At 32.4% G+C, this 24,382-nt stretch overlaps 1 protein-coding gene across 2 annotated transcripts in view; it reads right to left on the bottom strand.

The window, feature by feature from the left end:
• TECRL (trans-2,3-enoyl-CoA reductase like) overlaps nucleotides 1–24,382 on the bottom strand; it is a 150,540-nt gene that overhangs the window by 29,500 nt on the left and 96,658 nt on the right. For both annotated transcript variants that reach the window (XM_031941412.1, XM_031941411.1), the window contains exons 5-6: nucleotides 5,996–6,111; nucleotides 967–1,072 (exon numbers count right to left, since the gene is read on the bottom strand). In XM_031941412.1, the coding sequence (XP_031797272.1) occupies nucleotides 967–1,072; nucleotides 5,996–6,111 (222 nt within the window). The remainder of the gene's footprint in view (nucleotides 1–966; nucleotides 1,073–5,995; nucleotides 6,112–24,382) is intronic.

Consider the following 24,382-nt stretch of genomic DNA (forward strand, 5'->3'; position numbering starts at 1 on the left):
GAGTGCTGAGAACAGTTTCAGTGAATTGATAGGTAGAAAACACTGAAAGAGGACTTTAAGAATTAGGGCTACAAAAGGGATGTCTCCATTACAACATCTTGTAATTAACTGACTTGAAATTCAGAGAAAAGCAGCCTTCAAGGTGCATTAACTTGTTGCCCAAACAAGTTGCTCTGTAAGTTTTTTTTTTTTTTTTGGGGGGGGGTTAATATGGTTAAATGCATAAAAACAGAGCAAGTAAAACTGTCTTTTATGTATATAGAAAAATAAATAAATGCCCTACTTTTCTATTGATTAGTTGAGCATCTTGGTGACACAGCTATATTATTTTGAAATGTATATTTTCCTAATTACTAAAAATGATCAGTATCTCAGTTTCCAAAGGTCCATCAGAATCACACCTCTGATCCCACAGTGCCACCTAGCCTAAGGCTTTGCTAACTGAGAGGAAAGTTGACTTGGTATTGTTATTCATATTTTTCACTGAATTATATTTATAAAAGTCGTTGAATTTGAATGTTATTGTTTACTGTCTTCAAAAGCTTGCTTGTTTTTTTTCAGCTATCTGCCCATGTAGCTTAGCAAGTATTGTTTCTGTTTTTTTTTTCCATTTGCTTTATGTTGTCTATTTACACATAGCACTTGTCAGTATGTTTTTTTCTTAGAGCCTATGATTATAATAAAACTGTCCAAATATATAATATAAACATAGAATGATAGGTAGACTAACTGAAATATATATATATATGTATGTATGTATGTATGTATGTATTGTACTGCTAGAGATATAATAGTAGCAAAACTTTTTAGATCAGCCAATGTGACAATAAAGAATATCTAGTGGAAAGGAAAAGAACAATTTCTTCCATGTAAATTTTGCATCTATTCTCAAATGGACATTTTTTTTCTTTAACAAAAAACACCCCCCCAAAAAAAAAGAAAATTATAAGGAGTATTTGTTCCCACCTTAATCAAATTTTTCAAAGGTGTATGCTCTCCAGACAGTTTATGAACAAACAATGTCTCTAGAAGGTAGCGGGCATAGTGTAAACAGTGGCAGAAACAAGCCAAGCTGGAGAGAAAATGAGAAAAAAAAAGAAAAATTAAGATGTATAAAGAGTGTATTTTCCTTCCTCTTCTATAATATGATTTACTTTGAACATAATACTTCCTTTCGGGCCATTGCTATCTCCTATCATTTGGAAAAAGGCAGTTCTCAGGAGCCATAACTTGAGGTATACTGGCAAACCTGTTTAACAAGTTATTTTTTCTAAAATTTCCTAAATGAGAGGAACACAATAAATTTTATAGCAGCCATTGCATCTGTTACACTGCAACCTAGTTGATATACCCAGGCATAAATTACTTAGGACACAGCTGTCTCAGAGCTAGCTATCAAGATGAGAACTGCAAATGTGTGCATATCAAAATGCCTCAAGTTTTGAATAGACAACCTAGATGTCTAAAAAATCTTGAGAATACATTCAGGATGCATTTGACATTTTATAATGTTCAGAATAGCTTCTGAAATGGTTTGGTCGGCCTTTAGCAAGGGCCATTGATGGGAGGAGTTTGCCTTTCATTTCTTTCAGAGACAGAATGTATCTTTGTTGTATGCTTTGCCTTATTAATTCATTGTGACAGCAGCTGGGGTTTTTAGTGGTTCTGAGTTACACTGGGCTAGAATGACAGTTTCAGAATTTATTAGATTGATTTCTTTAAGAATTGTGAAACCATAACCAGTACTTTTGATTTCCTTCAGAATAATCGGAAGACAGATTTTTCTCACTGACAGCAATTCAAATTTTGAGATATAATTGGAAGGGTTTCTAATGTGTGCGGTTTCTAATACTTTGGTCAACAGTCTTAGAGTCAAAGATTAAATACTTAAATTGGTGAGAAAAGTATCTAATAATGTGATTTTATGTAAAGTGCAGTTTTTTGGTTCTCATGAGGAGATTTATTTTATTAAAAGATGTTATTGATTTCCTGTGAAGTATTGCCACTGATCTTATTCAAATACCTTCAAGGGAAGGAAGTGTTTTCAGAAATGTTGGGTTTCATTGTCCACTTATCAAAATTTCAACAAACTCATCTTTAAGATGAGATGATTGAGCAAAGGGATCTGGGACTTTCCTTCCATTTCCAAATCCATTTTACCTTCTCTTCTTCCTAGTTTCTTACAATATATTCTGTGTTCTATAATTTTCTCCTGCATTTGTATATAGGCATTTGTTTCAGTCATTTGACTGGTATCGTAAAGCATTTTCCTTTCACCAAAGTCTAATATTTACTAATTGTCTTTAACTCTGAACTAGAGACCAGACCATATAAATTTGAACTATGAGTCCCATGAAATGTAATAATTATGAGTGGAAGAGGATACTTTGCTCTTCTAGCAACTTTTGAAATGTGCTGGTGTTATTGCTCCTAGTGGATAATATGGTGGACTGAGGGGGATGGGAGTGTGGGTGGAAAAGGCATGTTTTATTAATATATTGGAGAATGTTGACCTAACTCAGAAAGAAATACCATTACTATGAAGGGAACCAAGAAAAAAGACAATGCCAAATGTACAACTCTAACTTAGGGCCTGTATAGTAAAAAGAAAGTGTTGTGAGTTTGGAACATTACCATGGAGAAATAAATGTGCAAAATAGCATTATGTTTATATAAATCAGATATTGAGCTTCAAGTAGCCTGTGTCTAAATCCTGTATTACCATTGCTGTGTCCGTTTTATTCAACAACAATTAATGTGGTAATCACTTACAAATTTGTCTGTACAATCCATATTACATAAATCAATCACATTCAATTCAATAAATACTTATTAAGTATTTACTGTATCAATGTTCACTATTAAGTCCTAAAGATTCTAAGTGGAAAAAAAAGATCTGAAAGTAATCTAAGGAAGCTCCCATTCTACTTGGATGGTACATACAATATAAGCACAGTCAATTCAATAAGATATAATTTGAAAAAGAAAGATGTAATAATATCTATAAAGTATTAGGCAAGTAGAAGGGACATGGACTGAACCTTGTAGGGCCCTAATACTTTTAAAAGGCAGAGATGAGTAAGGAATACATTTTAGGTATGAAAGAAGTTTGTACAAATGTTCAGAGGCCATAGATGGAATGTTAAATTTGGAGAGCAAGAAGCAAAACAATTTGAATCTATAAAGAATAATATAATATATTTCTTTATATATAATATTTATATAATATATTTCTTTCTATAAAGAAAAAGAATAATTTGAAATGGAGGATAAAAATGGTAGAATTGTATCAGATTGGAGGGATTTAAATTCTAGACTAAGGGATTTCCTTTTAATCTGCTAGATTATAGAATACAGAATATAGAATATAGAGCATTCCCATTGGCTTTATGTGAGTGGACATAATCACTCATAATTTGGCCTCTTGCTAAAGAATATAGACTGATCTTTGCTAATTATTTAGTCATTCGTAGATGTCATTAGTGACTGAGAAAGGAATATTCCCCTAAATAAGTTATAAAAACTGTTGAAAAGTTCTAATTTACTCTATTTTTGTATGCCTTTTGGAGTCCCACTAGCCTTTCCTTGCAGGTTTTCCTGCAAGACTGGGAGGAGATTATTTCCCTTCACTATCCCCCAACACATCTGCTGCCATGGCAGCTATAAGTCAAATACCTGACAGAAAGAGAATGTGTTTGTCTATTCTGTTTTTTTTTTGTTTGTTTGTTTGTTTGTTTGTTTGTGTCTGATCACAGATAACCAAATGATAATACAAGGAATATGCATTTCCATAATTGCTGACTACCTTTAGTGTTTGAGCATACTTAGATTTCTGATTCTATGCTAGCTACTTAGCAGGTGGTGTTTTTCCTCCTATTTTTCTTCGTAGAGAATATGCCCATCTATAGGAAAATGCATAATTGAAAGGACTAAGAAAGTCCGAGCTTTCTAAAATGGAGAAAGAGGAAGAGAATGAGGATAGAGGGAATTTTAGGAAAGATAGGTGGGAGAATCAGTACAGGTGTAGTGATTATTTGTCCCTCAGGTTCAAAATGTAAGAAGACAAATGATATAAATATGGCTAGAAAGGCAGGTGGGAATCAAATGGCAGAGTGCTTAAGGGAAAAGCTAAGGATATTGTATTTTATTTTATAGGTAATATGAAGCCATAGAAGATTTTCAAGCGAGAACAGGTGGTATGATTAGATCTTTGAAAAAAAATGTTCTGGAACCGTATGATAGATGCCTCCCTATAAAGTCGTTCTTAATGGCACACAGGTGTCTCAGGGATCTCAAAAGCTATGCTATTAGAATTCCTGCGCTATAATATTTTCTACTACATTGGAAATGCTCTGAATAAAGACTCAGCAATAGAATGTGTCTGCTCTTCAGTGATGAGCTTAATTAAGGATGGGAAAGCTCATAAAAAGACTGAGAAGTATTATACTGAAAAGTAAGTTTACAGAAAGATTTGAGAATGACATATTTAAGTGACTATCCATATTTAAGAGAGTTTTTGAGAATGAAACTGGAAGGACTACAAAAACAGATGGAAATGGAAATGACCTGTCAAGAGTATCATAATAAGCTCTTCTCTCCTCATATTCTGAAAGTAGAGTCATCACTTTTGCTGTTTATTATGACAATCCCTAATTTGTGCCTGAGGAAATTACTAGAAATATTATTAAAGAAAACCAATATGGAAAGAGAATTTGGACTAAATAAATTTTAAAATACCACAATTATATCAGAGACTGAATATCAGCAGTGCACTGGGTCTTTGCTGACAAATTACTGAGCCATGTCAACTCAAAAGACAGCAGAAAAATGTAAAATGTTTTTCAGTCCCTTCTTTTTCCACAGTGATGTGTTCACAGTAATGAAAAAAGGTACAATAACTATACATTTTTAGATAAATTTATAAACATTACTTAACTATAGGTAACCTAATCTAAACATGAGATCCTTATTCAATAATTAAAAAGTGAATATAGTGCAGGGAGTAATGAATTACATAAGCCTAGACATTCTGATTATAAATAAAGCCAGAAATCAAAGGGAAGTTGAAGCTAATTAACATGATTCCACAAAAGTTCTCTTTGGAGAAGCAAATAAAAAAAAAGGTGAGTAAGTTGATTTTATTCTAGTAAAAACATCATTTCATAGAATATGAAATGATTTTTGCGCTCATTATCAGCACTTTTAAGAGATTACTATAAAATAATTAGGACTTATAAACCTACACAATATTAATTTTCACATGGGAAAAAGATATAGAGAAGTTCTATAAGGAAATATAAACACTGGAAACAAATGCATATCAATGCTCAGAATAAAAAGACCCACAATAAATAAATAAGCTTTTGGCTTAATAAGAAATTTCTTCAGCTCTTGGCCAAGAAGCACAGTATGGCCACAAGGAACAGAGATATGACAACTGATACTATTATGAAACATCCTGGTTGCTATAGTTAAGATCCAGCAAGCAAACGATACCCTAAGTTCTTCATAAAAACAATCCTTTTGCCCTAATCCTCTAGAAGAATTAAGTCACAGAAAAATCTAGAATTGTTTCACCTAACTATTGTATTGTTTAATTAGCACCAGGTGTTCTCTGATTTTGGACAAATACCTGAAGTATCAGTGTTCCAGTCGTAAAGTCCTGCACTATATCAAACTTATCCTGTTATTGAAGTTACCCCCTTATCATCAGGGCTACAACTCTCTGTATAGACTATGTGTATATGTATTGGGTTTTATCCAAGTAAAAGTAAGGTTCCCCTCTAGAAGCATTACATCACAGATGTCTAATTAGACTGATACTGCCTTACAATATACAGTTTTTCTCCCCTTAAAATGTAAATACATTTACAGGACCCTATTATTCTATACCATACAGACAAAATATTTCTGCAAATGCCTAATTCATCATTCTGCACATCTGATCCTTATATGGCTTCTCAGCATTTTTCTGCATTCCTGATATATCACTTACTGTACCACTGGATGGCGGAATCTTCTTGAACTTTCCTTTGCATCATAAATATATGTGAGCCGCATGTAAAAGATGAGGTAGATTAGCAGAGGTCCTGTGTATTCAGCCAGAAAAACCTGGAAATAAGAAAAGTAGTGATTAAACATCATATTATAATTATATATTTTAAGAAATAATATTTTGAGATTGTATGTATATATAGGTATATATACCTATACCCATGGGGGGGGGGGGAAGCAGGAAATGATACTAAGTGGAAAAAGTAGTAAATTGGAAAATATAACAAGATTGGAATCAGAGGAATTAGATTCTGATTTCCTTCTGTAGTGATATAGCACAAGTCACTTATTCTCTTTGAGGACTATCTCCTTCAACAATATTAAAGGGTTAGACTAATAAATAATGTAAACTCAAAAAGAAATAAACCAAAAATGTTGCATATTGATCTAGAAAAACATAAATTAACACTATTTGTATTGTAATATGTTTTTATTCATCTGTTTAGAATTTCTCAATTACATTTCTATCTGGTTCCTGTTGCACTTGGAAATTTCACACATCTGGACTAGATGATCTTTAAGATCCTTTCCACTTCCACTCAATGATTCCATAATTCTATTTCCCCTATACTATATTACTATTATTATTTGAAACTAGAGGAAGAAATTCTTTAAAAAGAATTGTCTTTTTGTTGATTTTTAAAGTTTTTTTCTGGTAATACATGTATATTAACTTTTAAAATATACATTTCTTTATGAATTATGTTGGGAGAGAAAAATCAGGAAAAAAGGGGAAAAAACATGAGAGCGAAAAAGTAGCAAAAATAGCATGTGTTGATTTGCATTTAATTTCTATAGTTCTTTTTCTGGATAAATATGGATGGAATTTTCTATCCAGATTCTATTGGGATTGCCTTGGATCACTGCACCACTGAGAAGAACCAAGTCTTCCACAGTTGATTATAGAACATTCTTTCTGTCATTGCATACAATATATTCCTGGTTCTGCTTGTTTCTCTCAGCATCAGTTCATGTAAATCTTTCCAGGACACAAGTGTTATATTAGAATCTATTTTCCTTGCTGCTCTTTTGAAAAAGGATATCAAATTTCCTTTTTAGGTTGGAGCCATTAGGTAAAATAATAATTTTTAAATTGTCTCTCTTGGATCTGTTTTTTAGAATGGATGTTTTTATATGAGGTATTTTACATTTTTTTCCATATTTTTTTCATTTTTTAAAATTGATTCTTGCTGGCTTATACAGTCTTTAGCTTCTATTTGCCACATTCTCATTTTTAATGTGTGATTTTCTTGAATTTTTGTATCACTTATTCCATTTGCTTAATTCTATTTTTCAAGGTGTGATTTTATTTAGTCTTTTTTTTTTTTTTTGCATTTGATCAATTGTATTTTATTAAAGGCATTGCCTACCTTGTTCAAATTGTTGTTACTCTCTTACATACTTCATGGTGTTTTTTTTCTCATTTTTTTCTTCTACCTTTCTGATTTGCCTTTTAAAATCATTTATGTATATTTCCATGAAATTTGAGCTTGAGAACAATTTATATCACTCTTTGAGATTTCCTTTATGGACATTTATTTTGTCCTCCCCTGATTTTGTGTTTTGATGTTCCCTGTCACCATAGTGACTTTCTTTGGTCAAGGTTTTTCCATTTTGTGCTCATTTTCTTTGCTTTTGATTTTTCCTCCTTTTGTGTGTGTGTGTGTGTGTGTGTGTGTGTGTGTGTGTGTGTTTATTTTTTTTTATTTTTATCATCAAAATCTGCTCCTGGGATAAAGGGGGCATTGTCTCAAGCTTTCTGTGCAGCTCTGAGCCTTGACTTTGAGCACAGAATCCCTGTGTGTTGCAGAGGGTAGATTTGTCTTCTCTTTCCAGTAAACAGTATGGTTTCCCAAAATTTGTGCTTCTGATCTGGAAATAAAGTCTGCTTTACTGGTCTACTCCTCTATTAAGCTGGAACCAAAAGTTTCAGTTGTGATCTGCTGAGGTGATCCTTTCGATGGCTTTTTTCTGAGCTGGACTGAACATCTCTTTTACCCCAGGGAGACTGACCTTTCATGAAGTCCTCCCGGTCTAACTTGAGTGGGAGAGTGATTTCATTTCATCAGACTCTGTTCAGAGACTTAATTTTATGTGGTTTTCAAGGGAACCTAGGAAAGGGTGAGCAGCTGATTCCACTCTGCCATCTTGTCTCCACCCATCTGATTTTTCAATATAGAAATTTTAAAGATAAATCAGATGTAATGGGCTGAGGTTTGAGCTGATGCACTGAGGTCCCAAGTATGTGAGGCTAGATAGTAATTGGGCTATACTCTATTAATATACATGATTGGATAAAGAATGGCCCCTGCCCACTCTCTGTGCAAGTCCTGATGTGTTGTATAGGAAATGACGATTTTGGTGGGTGGAGGCAGAGAGAGAGAGAGGAAGAGAAGCTGGGGGAGATTGGGCCTGGGTTCAAGACTCTGAGCTGCTGGGTGTGTGGCTGCTGGTCGAGCTAGCTTCTTGACTCAGCTGCACACATTGCTATCGCCGATTCTCTTCCACCTCCGATCCTTCTTCACTAAGAATAAAGACTGACAAGACTGACGGTTTCCCCTAACCTGAATTCCTGACTCCTGTCGATTTAAAAATACACGATCTTCACAATCAGAGACTTGTTCAGGATTTGTATATTGATTTTTGTAGATTAAGTATTCAATAACAGTTTAATCTTAGTCTAATATGTGTTTTTCAGATTTGGACCTAAACTCCAAGGATTAATCAATATTTGAATTTAGGTCTAGAAGTCTAGGTATATGAACATACTTTCTTGGACACTTCTTGTTTCTTTTAATAGTCAATTAATGTTCAATAAACTAGGCATACAGGTGGCACAGGAGAGTGTTTGGTGTGTACTCAGGAATTCCTGGGTTCAGAACTGACAGCAATAATTTACTATCTGTATGATCTTGACAAATCACCCACCTCTGTTTGCCCCCAGCATTTATAAAATAAACTTCAGAAGGAAATGGCTATCCAATGTACTGTTTTTGCTAAGAAAATCCCAGATGGCATGACAGAAAGTCAGACATTACTAAAAGAATAAAATTCCTACTAATTACATTAAATGGAACTTGGGTGATTGTTCTCTTGTAATTTATAGTAGGTAAATCAATCCACCAGTAAAACATTTCTTGGGTTTGGGCAAGGGTATGTGTTCTAGGAAGATGATGAAGTACGTTGGTAAATTTCAAGCATCCTGATTTCCTTCACAAATAGAGCAAATGTGTACCTCAAAGCAAACCATAGACTGGTGAAAAAACAAGGTTGCCCACCATCACCATTACTGTTCAATACTGTATTAGAAATGCTAGCTTTGGTGATAAGAGAAGAAAAAGAGATTAAAGTATTTAGAATAGATAATGAGGAAACCAAATTATCATTTTTTTTTTGCAGATAATATGATGGTATACTTAGAGAACCCTAGAGAATCAACTAAAAAGCAATTTGAAGTAATCCACAACTTTAGTAAAGCTGCAGGATACAAAATAAATCCACATAAATCATTAGCATTCTTATACAGCACTAACGAAATCCAACAGCAAGAGATACAAAAGAAATTCTATTTAAAATAACTATGGAAAGGATCAAATATTTGGGAATCTATCTGCCAAGGGATGGTCAAGAACTATATGAACAAAACTACAAAACACTTTGCACACAAATAAAGTCAGATCTAAGCAATTGGAAAAATTAAGTGCTCTTGGATAGGTTGAGAAAATATAGTAAAGATGACAATACTACCTAAACTAACTCATTAGTCTTATACCAATCAAACTCCCAAGAAATTATTTTACTGACCTAGAAAAAGTAAGAACAAAATTCATCTGGAAGAACAAATCAAGAATGTCAAAGGAATTAATGAAGAGAAAATCAAATGAAGGTGGCCTAGCTGTACCAGATGCAAAACTATATTATAAAACAGCAGTCATCAAACCCATTTGGTACTGGCTAAGAAATAGAAAAGTTGATCAGTGAAATAGGTTAGGTTCACAGAACAAAATAGCCAATAACTACAGCAAGCTAGTATTTGACAAACCCAAAGACCCCAGCTTTTAGGGTAAGAATTCACTATTTGGGAAAAAAAAAAAACTACTGGGAAAATTGGAAACTAGTATGGCAGAAACTAGGCACCTAACTACTTTTTCCAAGATAAGGTCGAAATGGATTCATGATCTAGATATAAAGAATGATATTATAAACAAATGAAAAGAATATAGGATAGTTTACCTCTCAAATTTGGGGAGAAGGAAGGAATTTGTGACCAAAGAAGAATGAGAGATCGTTATTGATCACAAAATAGATAATTTCGATTATATTAAGGTAAAAGTTTTTGTACAAACAAAACTAATGCAGACAAAATTAGAAAGGAAGCAATAAACTGTGAAAAAATTTTTATATCCAAAGATTCTGATAAAGGTCTCATTTCTAAAATATATAGAAAATTAACTCAAATTAATAGTTCAAGCCATTCTCCAATTGATAAATGGTGAAAGGATATGAACAGATAAGAAATTTTTTTCAAATGAAGAAATTAAAACTATTTGTAGTCATATGAAAAGGTGCTTCAAATCACTATTGATCAGAGAAATATAAATTAAGACAATTCTGAAATACCTCTACACACCTGTCAGATTGACTAAGATGACAAAAAACGATAATGAACAATGTTGGATGGGATGTGGGAAAACTGTGACACTGATATATTTTTAGTGGAACTGTGAACAGATCTAACTATTCTGGAGAGCAATTTGGAACTATGCTCAAAAATTTATCAAACTGCCCATACACTTTGATCTAACAGAGTTTCTACTGGGCTTATATCCCAAAGAGATCTTAAAGGAGTAAAACAGATCCACATGTTCAAAAATGTTTGTGGCAGCCCTCTTTATAGTGGCAAGAAACTGTGAACTGAGTGGATGCCCATCAATTGGAGAATGGCTGAATAAATTATGGTATATGAATGTTATGGAATATTATTGTTCTGTAAGAAATCTCTAGCAGAATGATTTCCAAGAGGCTTGGGGAGACCTACATGAACTTTTGCTAAGTGAAATGAGCAGAACCAGAAGATCATTATACACTGCAACAAAAAGACTATACAACAATCAATTCTGATGTACGTGGCTCTCTTCAACAATGAGATGACTCAAACCCCTTATGTTTGTTCAGTGATGAAGAGAGCCATCTACACCCAGAGAAAGAATCATAGGAACAGAGTGTGGACCACAACATAGCATTCTCAATCCCTCTGTTGTTATTTGCTTTCATTTTGTTTTCTTTCTCAGTTTTTATTTTTCTTCCTTTTTGATCTGATTTTTCTTGTGCAGCAAGATAACTGTTAATATGTATACATATTTTGGATTTAACATGTACTTTAACATAATTAACATGTATTGGACTACTTGCCCACTAGGGGAGGGAGTTGGGGAAAGGAAGGGAAAATTTGGAACAAATGGTTTTGTAAGGGTTGATGTTGAAAAAATTGCCCATGTATACATAGACATGTATACATGGGCAAAACATTTTCATGTTTTGAAAATAAAAAGCTTTAATTAAAAAAAAGACATAGTTGAGGAGAAATGAAAGAGAAATGACAGAGAAAAAATGACAGCTCTAGAGAATAGATTAAGAAGAGAAAATATAAGAATTAATTGAGCACCTGAACATTGCAACCTAAAAAAGGATCTTGACACAATAACACAGGAAATAATCTAAGAAATTTGTCCTGTATCAGGGTAAAGTAGAAACAGAAAAAAATCCACTGATCACCACCTAAATTAGAATCATTTGTGAAAAACACATAGGAATATAATTGCCAAATTTTGAAACCTCCAGATCAGAAAGCATCTCAAAAGAAACAAGAACAAAAACATTTTTAAAATGCTGGGGCTACAATTAGAATTGTATAAAATTATGAGCAGCCACAATAAAAGGCCACAGGTCCTCAAATCATATCTACCAATAATCAAAAGAACTAGATCTGCAGCCAAAAAAATCAAAACCACCAAAATTATCTACAATATTGAATGAGAAAAATTGGCATTCAACAAGCCTGTGTATTCTCAATACTTTCTAGAAAATAAACTCAAAAATATTAGATAATTTAACATATAAAATATAACATATCAAAAATCATTTCAAGGAACCCTACATGGATAAAGTGTTTATTTTTTTTTTCCTAAGTAGAGACCCGTGGACACAATGTCACTCTCTTGTTTGTTTTTTATTTATTTATTTTTAATATAGATTGCTTTATGAATCAAGTTGGGAGAGAAAAAATAGAGTAAAAGGGAAAAACCATGGAAAGAGTAAAAAAGAAAAAAAAACCAGAAAACAGAAGGGAACACAGCTTATGTTGATTTACATTAACTCTCCATCAATCTTTTTTCTGGATGCAGATGGCATTTTCTGTCTAAAGTCTATTGAGATTGCTTTGGATCACTAAACCACTGAGAAGAAACAAGTCTTTCATAGTTGACCATCATATGTTCTTTCTGCTATTGAATACAATGTATTCCTGATTCTACTTGCTTTGCTCAGCATCAGTTCAAGTAAATATTTCCAAGCTTTTCTAAGGTCAGCTTGTTTATCATTTTTTATAGTAAAATGATATTCCATTACCTTTGTATGCCACAACTTCTTCAGCCATTCCCCAATTGATAGACAATTTTCCAATCATTTGCTACCACAAAAAGAGCTGCTACAAACATTTTTGCACATGTGGGTTCTTTCCCCCTTTTTAAGATTTCCTTGGATTACAGACTCAGTAATATCACTTCTGGGTCAAAGCATAAGCAGAGTTTAATTGTGCATGCCCTTTGGGCATAGTTCCAGATTGCTCTCCAGAATGGTTGGATCATTTCATAATTCCATCAAAAATGCATTAGTGTCCCAGTTTTCTCACATTCCCTCCAATGTTTATCTTTATCTTTTCCTGTCATTTTAGCCAATCTGAGAGATGTGAGGTGGTACCATAGATGTGAGGTTAGTTTTAACTTGCATTTCTCTAATCAATAGTGATTGAGCTTTTTTTCATTTGACTATAAATGGCTTAAATTTCCTCATCTGAAAATTGTCTATACATATCCTTTGACCATGTATCATTAGGGGAATGACTTGTATACTTATAAATTTGATAGTTTTATTTGTTTATATGTATGTGTAGATATATGTAACCTTTATCAGAAATACTGGCTGTAAAGTTAATTTTTTTCTCCCAGCTTTGCACTTCCCCTTTAATCTTGCTTCTTTTGTTGTTGTTGTTGTTTTGGTGCAAAAACTTTTAAATTAATGTAATCAAAGTTGTGCACTTTGATTTTCATATTGTTCTCATGTGTGTGTATGTGTGTGGGGAGGTGTCTGCTAGGGTAGGAGTTGTCTGATGGAGGTATAACATGAAGAGAAGCTGACTCAGTAGCTGATTCTTGGTAGTTAACCATGTTGATGGTAGCCCAGGGAGAGAAGGCACTGGGGAAATTTGTATACATTACAGAACAATGTTCTAACTAATAGATTACCATAGATATATCATATACATATATATATATATATACACACACACACACACACACACACACACACACACATAAATACACAGAGAGAGAGAATTAAAGGAACATTGAATTTCTCATTCACATATCTTTCATCCATGTACCAAACATTTATTTTCTGTCAACTCAACATACAACACTCTCTCCTCTCCTCATTTGCTTCTGCTATTGTCTTTGCCTGGATTATTCTTCCTCTTTCTGACATTTCTTGAATTCCCAATCATTTGCTAATGCTCAACACAAATGGTACCTTTTTAACAAAAAATTTGTTAGTACAAAGAATAGCAATATTCCTTTTCCAACCATTCTTTGTATTATATTTCTCTTTTTTATATAAAAATATTTTTATATTTCTGAGTTAATTCCTTGTAGTTAAATGTGTTTTTGTTTAATATATACAATATGCTGTAAATTCTATGGGAGAAGAGATATGTTAAGAAAATAGTGAATCGCCTAGGCTTTTGCTCTGCACACAGCTGATATTTAATAAATGTTTATTAAATAGATGAATAAATCAATGAAAAAATCATAAAACAGTTAGCAAATGCTACAAAGATAGCAATAAGCCTGTAAAACATGATTAAGTTTCACATTATACCTCTTTTGCTTAATACCCTCTTTGTCCTCCACTCCCCCCCAAAATTAAGTATAGCATATAATAAATTTAACCTATAATCATCTAGTATTGCCACTGGGTATTTAATATTCTGAAACTGCCACACAACATCATAGTTTTATTATTATTATTATTATTATTATTATTATTATTACTAAGCATGTAGGAGAAACAATCAATGAAATTCTAGTTGGCCTTATTAACAGAATCATCTAATGAATTGTCATCTGCTCACTGTCCAACTTTAAGGAATAAAACAGCCCTTTCCCCTTTATCAGTAGGTTTCACTGCAACTAGAGGGTAATAACAAAGGGATAAGCAGGTCTGCAGGCCATAAAAAGCATAAACATCCTTATGCCTTGGCAGAATGTCAGCCTCACTCAATCTATTCCTGCCTGATAGCACTGGAATGTTGAAACCATTTGACTTCATGTGCTGAAAAGGAGGGAAAACAGTCATCACCCAGGGCAAAGTGTTATGTATACCCTGGGGCATGAAATTAAAGCATGTGTAATTTGAAGTGGTTTGTTGTTCTGGGTTTTTGATTTGGAATAGGAATGGTATAGTACCAGTTCTCATCCAATGACTTTGTGAATGGATCAAATCCTCTGCTTTGGGAGACTGCTTATATTTTTTAACAAGTATTCATCCTGATTTTGATAATTCAGTCACCACTTCTTACTTTAAATTGTTTGAAGTAAACTTTCTTAAACAAAATCAATTCTGCTTCAAAAAAGGGGAAATTTGATACATAGGTTAAGTAGAGGGTTTTTACAACAATAGCAGACAGAAAAACAAAGAAACATCCATTGTTATCTATCTAACACCAAGGAACAAATTGTAGGATACAAGATATCTTTTCTCTTGCTAATACTATATAAGCATACAATTCCTTCATAATGCCTTCATTTTTACTGAGATGAAAATAAACAAACAAAAAAATATGAACAAAAGCAAAGGGATTGTCAGTACTGAAAGCTGAAATTATAGACTAATGAAATTTGTCTGTTGGAATGAAATTTCTATCAGTTCTATAAGAAAAAAATAAAAAAAAACTATAATATTTATTGATTGTGGTTTTCAAAACAGTGATTAACACAACACAACAGTGCTTAACAGTGCTGAGTGTTTAATATCTCTTTCCTTTTTTCTTCTTTTTATCAAGAATGTTGAAAGGGATTATATCTAAGAATGTTTCTGATATTAAAACTATGATTTAATGAGAAAGTTTTTATGACACTCCAGAAATAATTACCCATTCTTCCTAAACCCTGGAATTTTCGTAGAGGGAATTTTTTCACTTGACATTGGGGATGAAGCTTTAAGAATGATTAATAGGAACACTGAAAATACTGTTAATGCATTTTCATAAAAGTTTAAATGCTTTCATATCAAATGATCATACAAGCTTTAAGGTACTTCAAAAAGTATTCTGTTCTAAGAGGATAAAGTCAGAAATAAAGAAGTGATTTGCTTTTTTAAGGAAGAAGGAGTTAATACTAGTGGCTAGGACAAAGAAAGGAGAGGATGGAAAACTAAAATTCTTTGTAAAAGTCTTAGTCATTAGTCCATGGGTAATAAGGAAATAGTTCTATTGCTCTTATACACCTTGTGCAAAAAAAAAAAAAAAGATTCAAAAGATAATGTAGCTTGAAAAATAGCACCTAGATTCTATAATCTGTGTGTATACATACATATATATATATATATATATATATGTATATGGTGTATATGTACATGCATATATTATATATAAACACATACATATATGTAGATATACATGTATGTATATTTATTATGTGTATATCCCACTCACCTATTTTGTAGAAATTTTACTACTTATAAAGACTTTGAAAAAGATGTACACCTGAGAGTAGTAATTAACTCTGAATGGTTAATATGTTTTGAGAGAATGTATATTATAATGAGAGATACCTTCTAATAAGATTCTGGGGGACTTGACTCTGATCACTCATAGTGGTCCAAGAGACTCATCTCTACCTATACCAACACCATTTAGGGTAATCTGAACAAAAGGGGGAAATCTACTTTCACCCACCTGTCTGATTAAAACATGATGGGCCTGAATTCACCAATTCACCAAGACTAGAATTTCTTTAAGTTTTGATCAAATCTAAGTTTTCCGGGTTAAGTAAATTTCACCAAAATTTTCATCTCATTATCAGCTCTTCACTTCAAAGACTGTCTGAATATCCTACAGATTAATTTCTGAGAAAGGAAATAGAGGGGATAGGGCATCTTAGTCCTAATTCAATAATTGGCTATTAATGTGAGAGAAAGAATAATGTCTCTCATTATTGATTAGTTCTGTCTGTATTTCTCTGTCTGCCTTTCTCTTTGTTTTTCTGTCTCTGTTAGTCTATCATTAATGGCTATATTTTTCTACACTTGATTCATGTTTGCATTATATAGCATTTGGCTTCTTCCCCACCCTCACTCCCAAACCCTTTTAGAATAGAATTGTTCTTAAGGAATCTGAGGAAGAGGTACAATTCAAGTACTGAGGATCTTATTTCTACTATTTAGGAAACAGGCAAACTTAAAACAATGAACCCAGAACAAGTTTCAGGGTCAAGGAAAGAATATGGCTGCCATTCCATGTGGTCTCTTTATGAAAGTGCCAGATGAGCTTATGCACTAGACAAATACTAATATTAGTTTAAAAAAAAAAAAAAAACGTGAATGCTGCATCCCTTCCTGAATATTTAATTTTGAATGGCAGTCATTCCTATAGATAATAACATAGTTTCTGACCTACTTGGGTCAAATAGGACAATAGTCAGTTCAAATACTTCAAAGAGGGAAGGAGTAGTCAGAATGACTTGTCTTGATCAGTGTTATTCATCACAATTCAATAAAATGCCATCAAGAAATACAATGACTTTTTTCTTCTTAAATGAAAGTAATATTCATTTATAATTCACATAAAAACAAAAAAAACCCTAAAATTTCAGCATAGCTTTCAGCAACAGCTTCTTGACATCACAAAAATGTTTTATAACAAAAATTATTCATAATTCAGAATGAAAAGTAAATGGTCCATACAATGAATAGTCTTCTACAGCAATCAGGAGGAGGAAGTAGTGAATAAATTTTCAACAATGCACCATTTTAAATAAAAAATAAATCTTCAGTCCAGAGGCAAAAAGGAGAAGAAGCAGGCAGGAGTGTTTTGATGAGAAATATAATAAAAGAATGAATAAAAAAGAAAAACAAAGGTTTAGCATGCAAATCTCCTCAAGAAAAGTAATGGATAATGGAATTGCCACAGCCCCTGAAATAAAACCTGACAAGCTTTATGAAAAACATAAGCTCTTTAACATTTGCAGATGCTGGGAGAGTTATTCAAATTACCTAATGGCTTCTTATTTTAAAGAAGATTCCCGCATTTTAAAACCTAATTTATTACCATAACCAGTTTTTATTCATTTGACCCTTTCAAAGGTACTTATAGTGAATTAACAAAATACTTAAATATGAAAATATAATGTTTCTACAACGTAAGCAGCACTGAGGATTCCACTGATGAAAAATACTTGAAAACTTCAATTTAGTAAATGGCTGAAAGGAAAAGTAGAGGTAGAATAACAATATACTGTTTTAGGAAATATAAATGAAATATACAACCTGATTTGTTATAAATTTGCTGAACTCCAAGTGCTTAAGAGCAGCCTCAATTTTAATTCAAAAGAAGGTTTGTTCCATTATGATGAAAGTCATTGTAAATTTTCCTCTCAGGCTTTGTTTAATTGATCCTGGCTACTAAAAACATAAACATTCCTTTTTTTTTTTTTTTTTTTTTTTTTTTTTTTTTTTTTTTTTTACTGTGATGTTCCAATTCACTTTCTAACGGTGTATTTTTGACCCTTTATACAAATGACTGAGGATCTTAGTTACAACATTTTATATGAGATAATTTAATGTTTCTGTCATAAGTAATTATATTTTTTATTCTTTTAATTTTTGTAAGGCATATTTGTATTTTATCTTCCTGTAAATAGCTTGTCTATATAGTTTATATAGATAACTATAGCTATAGGTATATAACTAAATATTGATAGATGGATATAGTGTCCTTGTTTCTCTTGGAGGAAGGTAACTTTCTTGCAAGTATAGATAGGAAAAGAATTGTATCCCCAGCACCTATCAGTGCCATGAACATAATAGGTATTTAAATACTTTTTGATTTATTGCTTCTATTATTGATATTCTAAATATTATGAAAAGAACATTTTATTCCTTAATTCATGGTTTGTTTTTGCTTTTTGTTTTTTTGTTTTTTTTATGAAGCAATCTTTTGTTATTGGTATGTTGTATTTTGTTTATGTAATCATTTACAATTCAAAAGCCACTCTTTTTTTATGATTATCAGTTAACACACAAACACACATAGTTATCAAGAATTTTTTTTGGTATATATAGGAATTCTACACACCCCTCAATGAGATAATTCCTTGTGGTATACTCCTAGCATTGGGATCTCAGGATCAAAGAATATGAATACTTTATGACTTTTTCTGGTTTGGTTTTTCTTTTGCATAGTTCCAAACTGTTTCTCTGAATTGTTGGATCATTTTATGGCTCACCAGCAGTGCTATCTTCCTTCTCTTCCTGCTGTGCCTTCTTGTCCCAGTACTAGCTTTTTTTTTCTTGCTTTTTTCCATCTTTACCACTTTACTAGAAATGCCAAAAAAAAAAAAAATGTGTTTCTAATGTGCATTTCACTTATGGTTGATATGTTATATTTCTGTTAATGGTTTGTAATTCTTTTTTCTATTATTTTTTTTCTTCCCCTTTGGCCATATATATGGATAAATATCACTTACTTCAATACTTTTGTGTTAATTCTTTTATTTCTAGGATAATATGCCATTTTAGGAAAAAATGTTCTCAATGACATACTTTGTCTTCATATATCTATTTGAGTACTCCTTGTCAGTCTTCTTCATGGGATTCTCAATCAAACCAAACTTAGCTATCACTCAAAGTTTCATCATGAACTATATTTTTATATACTATATTAAAGATTTTCATAATTAAGTAGCACTATGATAAGTAAAAAACTGTGATTTACTTAGAGGCAAGGAGAACTATAAATTTCTTAAAGGACTGAATTGATGAACAAAATCTAACAAGATATAATAATTAATTAGAAATAGATGTGAATTATTACATTTAAAATATTTTTTTCTTAAATCACCTGCCTATAATAAGATGAGGAAATCAGGGCTAAATAGTCAGTTATATGAAGGAGATTTAGGGATTGTCTTAACAGCAGTTTCAAAACAAGTCAATGATATGATTTGACTTATAAAAAAAGTTAATGAATGCAATTACAAACCAAATTATTAAAAAAGGGGGCGGAGCCAAGATGGCGGAGAAGGCACACGTGATTTTCTAAGCTCTTCTCTTACCCTCTTTATCAATATTATATTGAGCCTCAAAAATAGTCTTGGCTGCTACAATTTGTAAAGATAAGAAGTAGAACAACTCACCAGCAGAAGAAAATCTGCAGTCTTGCCAAAAAAGGTTGGTTCCGGGGCCAGGGGGGAGATCAGCATAGACTGGGAGAGAAATTAGGTTCTGAGGAGAGCCTCAAACCGAAAGTGAAAGCACAGATCTCAGCACAAGCCCCAACTCCCAGTACAGGGCTTTTCCTTGGGGGCAGTTGTGATCCTGCATGGCAGGAGGACACAGGCCGGGTTAGCCTCCAATCTGTGCAGTGAAGGGCTTGGCTTGGGGCCATAGAGATTTCCCAGGGTTGATTTGTCAGGCAGAGACGCTGGGGCAGAGTTCCGGGAAGAGTCCAGTAGAATTGGGTGGTCTGCGGTCAGCTGCTAATACTCAAAAGTCCCACAAGAGGCTCCGGCCTGGGGCAGTGACACTTTCACCCCTTAGTCTCTAGCCGAGGGCAATCACTAACCCACACAGCCCTACTGGGCACTTCCATAGCTCAGCCAGTGCTGAATCCACCTCCTGTTGGGGGAAGGGAAAACTCTCATTCAGAGCACTCCCATACCTCAGAACCGGAAATCGGATTACATATCTCCCTGTTCTGCAGAGGAAGCTGGTAACCCCCTTGCCTAGGAGACATAACCTAAAGGCTTTAAAACATGAATAAAAAGATGAAAAGAATGATCAACAGCTTCTATGCAGAAAAAGAGCAGGTCAGCAAACCTGAAGGACCTCTAACCAAAAAATGCATCAGACTGTCCTCCACATGATGCTCTCATAGAAAAGACCTTAAAAGTCTAAAAAGAGTTAAAGAAAATGGGGAAAGGAAAAGAAGTTACAAGAAACAACAACTTCCTGAAATACGAATTGGAATAGATAAAATTCCCAGGAAGAGCAGGGAAAAAAAAATCTGTGTGGAAAAAAAAAAAATCTCATGAAAGTAAATTGTAATTGGAAAAAAAGACTTTATAGAAAGTAGGATTTGTGAATTGGAAAAGACAAGAACTCTCAAAAGTGGATCTTGAATTGGAAAAAATAATTCAAAAAAAAAAAAAAATTAGTGAATTGGAAAAAAATTCCACGGACCAAAATAATACATTTAAAAACTCAATTGGACATATACAGAAAGAAGTAAAAAAAGCTAATGAAGAAAATAATACATTAAAAATCAGAACTGAACAAATAGAAACTAATGATTCATTGAGACAACAAGAATCAGTCAAGCAAAAACAAAAAAATGACAAACTGGAAAAAAAACCATGAATTATCTTACTTCCAAAAACAACAGACTTGGAAAAAATAGATCTAGGAGAGATAATCTTGAGGTTATTGGACTTTAAAAACTATGATGAAAAAGAGCCTAGATACTATTTTACAAAAATCAATAAAGAAGAACTGCCAGATGTAAGAGAATCAGAAGGTAAAATAGGCATTGAAAGAATTCATCGAACACCTTCTGAAAGAAACCCTAAAATAAAAACCCCAAGGAATATGGTGGCCAAATTTCAGAACTATCAGATTAAGGAAAAATTTTTTATAAGCAGCCAAAAAAAACAATTTAAATACCGAGGTGCCACAATAAATATTACCCAAGATCTGGCTGCCTCCACACTAAAGGACCGAAGGGCCTGGAATCTGATATTTCAAAAGGCAAAAGAACTTGGGATGCAGCCAGAATAAAACCTACCCAGCCTAAACTGGATTTTCTCCAGGGAAGAAGATGGACATTCAATGAAACAAATGAATTCCATTTGTTTCTAAGGAAAAAACCAGAACTAAACACAAAATTTGATCTCCAACCATAGAACTCAAGAGATGCAGAAACGTCAAAATAACTCTTGAGAATTGTATTTTCTGTTGTGGATATACAAAAAGAATACATTATAATTTGATTTACCGATATAACATAAAAAGGGAAGTAGATATGGAAAAGGGATGATGGCAGAATAAGGTGGGAAGGAGGGATAAAAAAAGGGAAACCACATCCCACAAAGAGGCCAAAAAACTTATCATATCTGGGGAATTTAGAAGGGGGAGGAACATTGTGTGAATTTACCTCTCATCAGAGTTAGCTCAAAGAAAAAAATAATTGACATTTGTTTTAGAAAAAATTTCCTCTCACCTCATTAAAAACAGGGGAGAGGAAAAGGGAAAAAGAAAAGTAATAAGGGAAGGAAGGGAAAAGACTCAAAGGGGGAAGGAGAGATTATAAAGAGGTTAAGCATCGTGAAACAAAGAGGGTTTAATAAGTTTAAAAATGGGGAAAAGAGGGTTGGGAAGGCAAGAAAAAGTAAAAGGCATAAATCTGGGGTTAATTGGAATGGCAGGAAATACAATTTAATAAATTCTAACCGTAAATTGAATGGATGAACTCCCCCATAAAAAGAGAGGCAGATGGCAGGCTGGATCAAAAAGTCAAAACCCTACAATATTTTGTTTACAAAAACACAATTTAAAACAAGGGAGATACTTATGATAAAAGGTAAGGCTGGGTAAAATCTTTATCTTCAGGTGAAATCAAAAACAAAGGGTAACCATCCAAATCAAAAGCAAAAAGCAAAAAATTAATCTAATTAAAAGAATAAGGAAAAACTACATCCTCTAAAAATGCATAGACAATGAAAAATATCAATAATTAAACTTATACCAAATAATTTAGCATCCAACTTCCCTAAAGGAAGAATTAAAAAATTCAAAAAAAAACAACAAATCTTAAAAGGGAAAATCCCAACCTTCACTCTCAAAATTAAACAATTAAACCACAAAACAAATAAGAAAAAATTAAAAAGTAAAAAAAATATTAGAAAAATTAGGTTATTGGGCCCTCTTTGGAAAATTGAATGGAATAAAAAATATACTTTCTTCTCAGCAATTCATGGAACCTGTTTTAAAAAAATTGACCATATATTGGACATAAAGACCTCAAAAATTAAATGGAAAGAAAGCAAAATAGTAAATACTTTCTTTTCAAATCGATCCAATAAAAACTCATTCAACAAAAGTTGGGAAATACACCAAAAAAGTTTGGAAACTAAACAATCTCAATCTAAAAATTGGATAAAACAGCAAATTAAATACAATTAAAAATTTCCTCAAGATAATGACAAAGAGAACATCATACCCAAAAATTTGTGGGATCAGCCAAAAGGTAATAAGAAATTTTTATATCCTTAGGGGTTTACTTGAATAAAACAGAAAAGAAAAAAGATTAATGGTTGGGCTTGCAACTAAAAAAAAACTAAAAAAAAGACCAAATTAAAACTTCCCAATCAAATACTAAATTTGAAATTCTAAAATTAAAGGGAGAAAAAAAAAATATTGAAAAGTAAAAAACTATTGAACTAATTAATAAAAACTAAATTTGTTCTATGAAAAAAGCCAATAAAAAAATAAGCCTTTGGTAAATCTAGTAAAAAAGGAAGGGAGGAAAATAAAATTAGTCTTAAAAAGAAAAAAACTTTCCAAGAAGGAAATTAAAGAAAATAAGGAAATTATTTTTTTCAACTTTATCCCAATAAATTTATTAACCTAAAAGGAAAATGGAACTACCTCCAAAAAAACCCCAAACTAAAGGGAAAAAGAAATTTTGAAACCTCCCCATTTCAGAAAAAAAAGAAAAAACAAGGCAATTAAACAACTCCCTAAAAAAAATCCCAAGGCCAAATGGAACATTAATTTTTACCCAATTTAAAAACAGTGGCCCCAATCTATATAAATTATTTGATAAAAAAAAAGGAAAAAGGTCCTACCAAATTCCTTCTAGCACAAAACAACCTAAACCCCCAAAACAAGAAAATTAACAATCTCCCAATAAAATGCCAAAATCTTAAAAAAATTAGCCAAAAAAGGCCAAAAATTTCCAAGAAACCAAAAAATTTATTTCCAAACAACCAAAGAAAAACATAATATAATTGGCCATTTAATCCAAAATTAACAAAAAACCATAAGTCATCTCAAAGCAAAAACATTTAAAAAAATCCCAACATCCCATTCCTAAAAAAAACACCTTGAAAACAAAAAAACTTTTCCTTAAAAAATCCACTCTATTTAAAAACCCATCCAAGCCATCCTTGAAAACAAACTCAACCATTCCCAAAAAATCTAAGTAAACAAAATTTGCCCACCTATCACCTTACTATTTAATATTGAAAAACCTAACCAATAAACTGGAAAAATTAAAAAAAAAAAAACAAAAGAAAACCAAAATCCACTCTTTCTGACAATATATTAAACTTAAAAACCCCAGAAAATTCTACAAAAAATTTTAAAAAATCCCACAACACAAAATTACTAATTAAACCCACATAGTCATCCATTTCTTTATCACTAAAAAAAATCCCAACAATCAGGTTACAAAAAATTCCATTTAAATAACCTACCCGTTACCTTAAAAATATTTTAAAAATCCCTAAACCCCAAGGGAAAAATAAAAAACAAGCAAAAACCAACCACCACACAAATTAAAAGTTAAAATCCCCAACAATTGGAAAAATATTAAATCTCTTGGAATAAAAAATAAAAAAATAACAATAAACCTAAACTAATCTTTTATTTGCCCAACCAATCAAACTCCCCCAAACTTTTTTAACCAAAAACATAAAACAAAACCATATGGAAAAACAAAAAATAACAAGGTTAAAATAAAAAAATCAAAGGGGCAAAACCGCTTAAAATTATAAAA

This window comes from Sarcophilus harrisii, chromosome 6 (genome assembly GCF_902635505.1).
Source record: "Sarcophilus harrisii chromosome 6, mSarHar1.11, whole genome shotgun sequence".
Taxonomy (NCBI): Eukaryota; Metazoa; Chordata; class Mammalia; order Dasyuromorphia; family Dasyuridae; genus Sarcophilus; species Sarcophilus harrisii.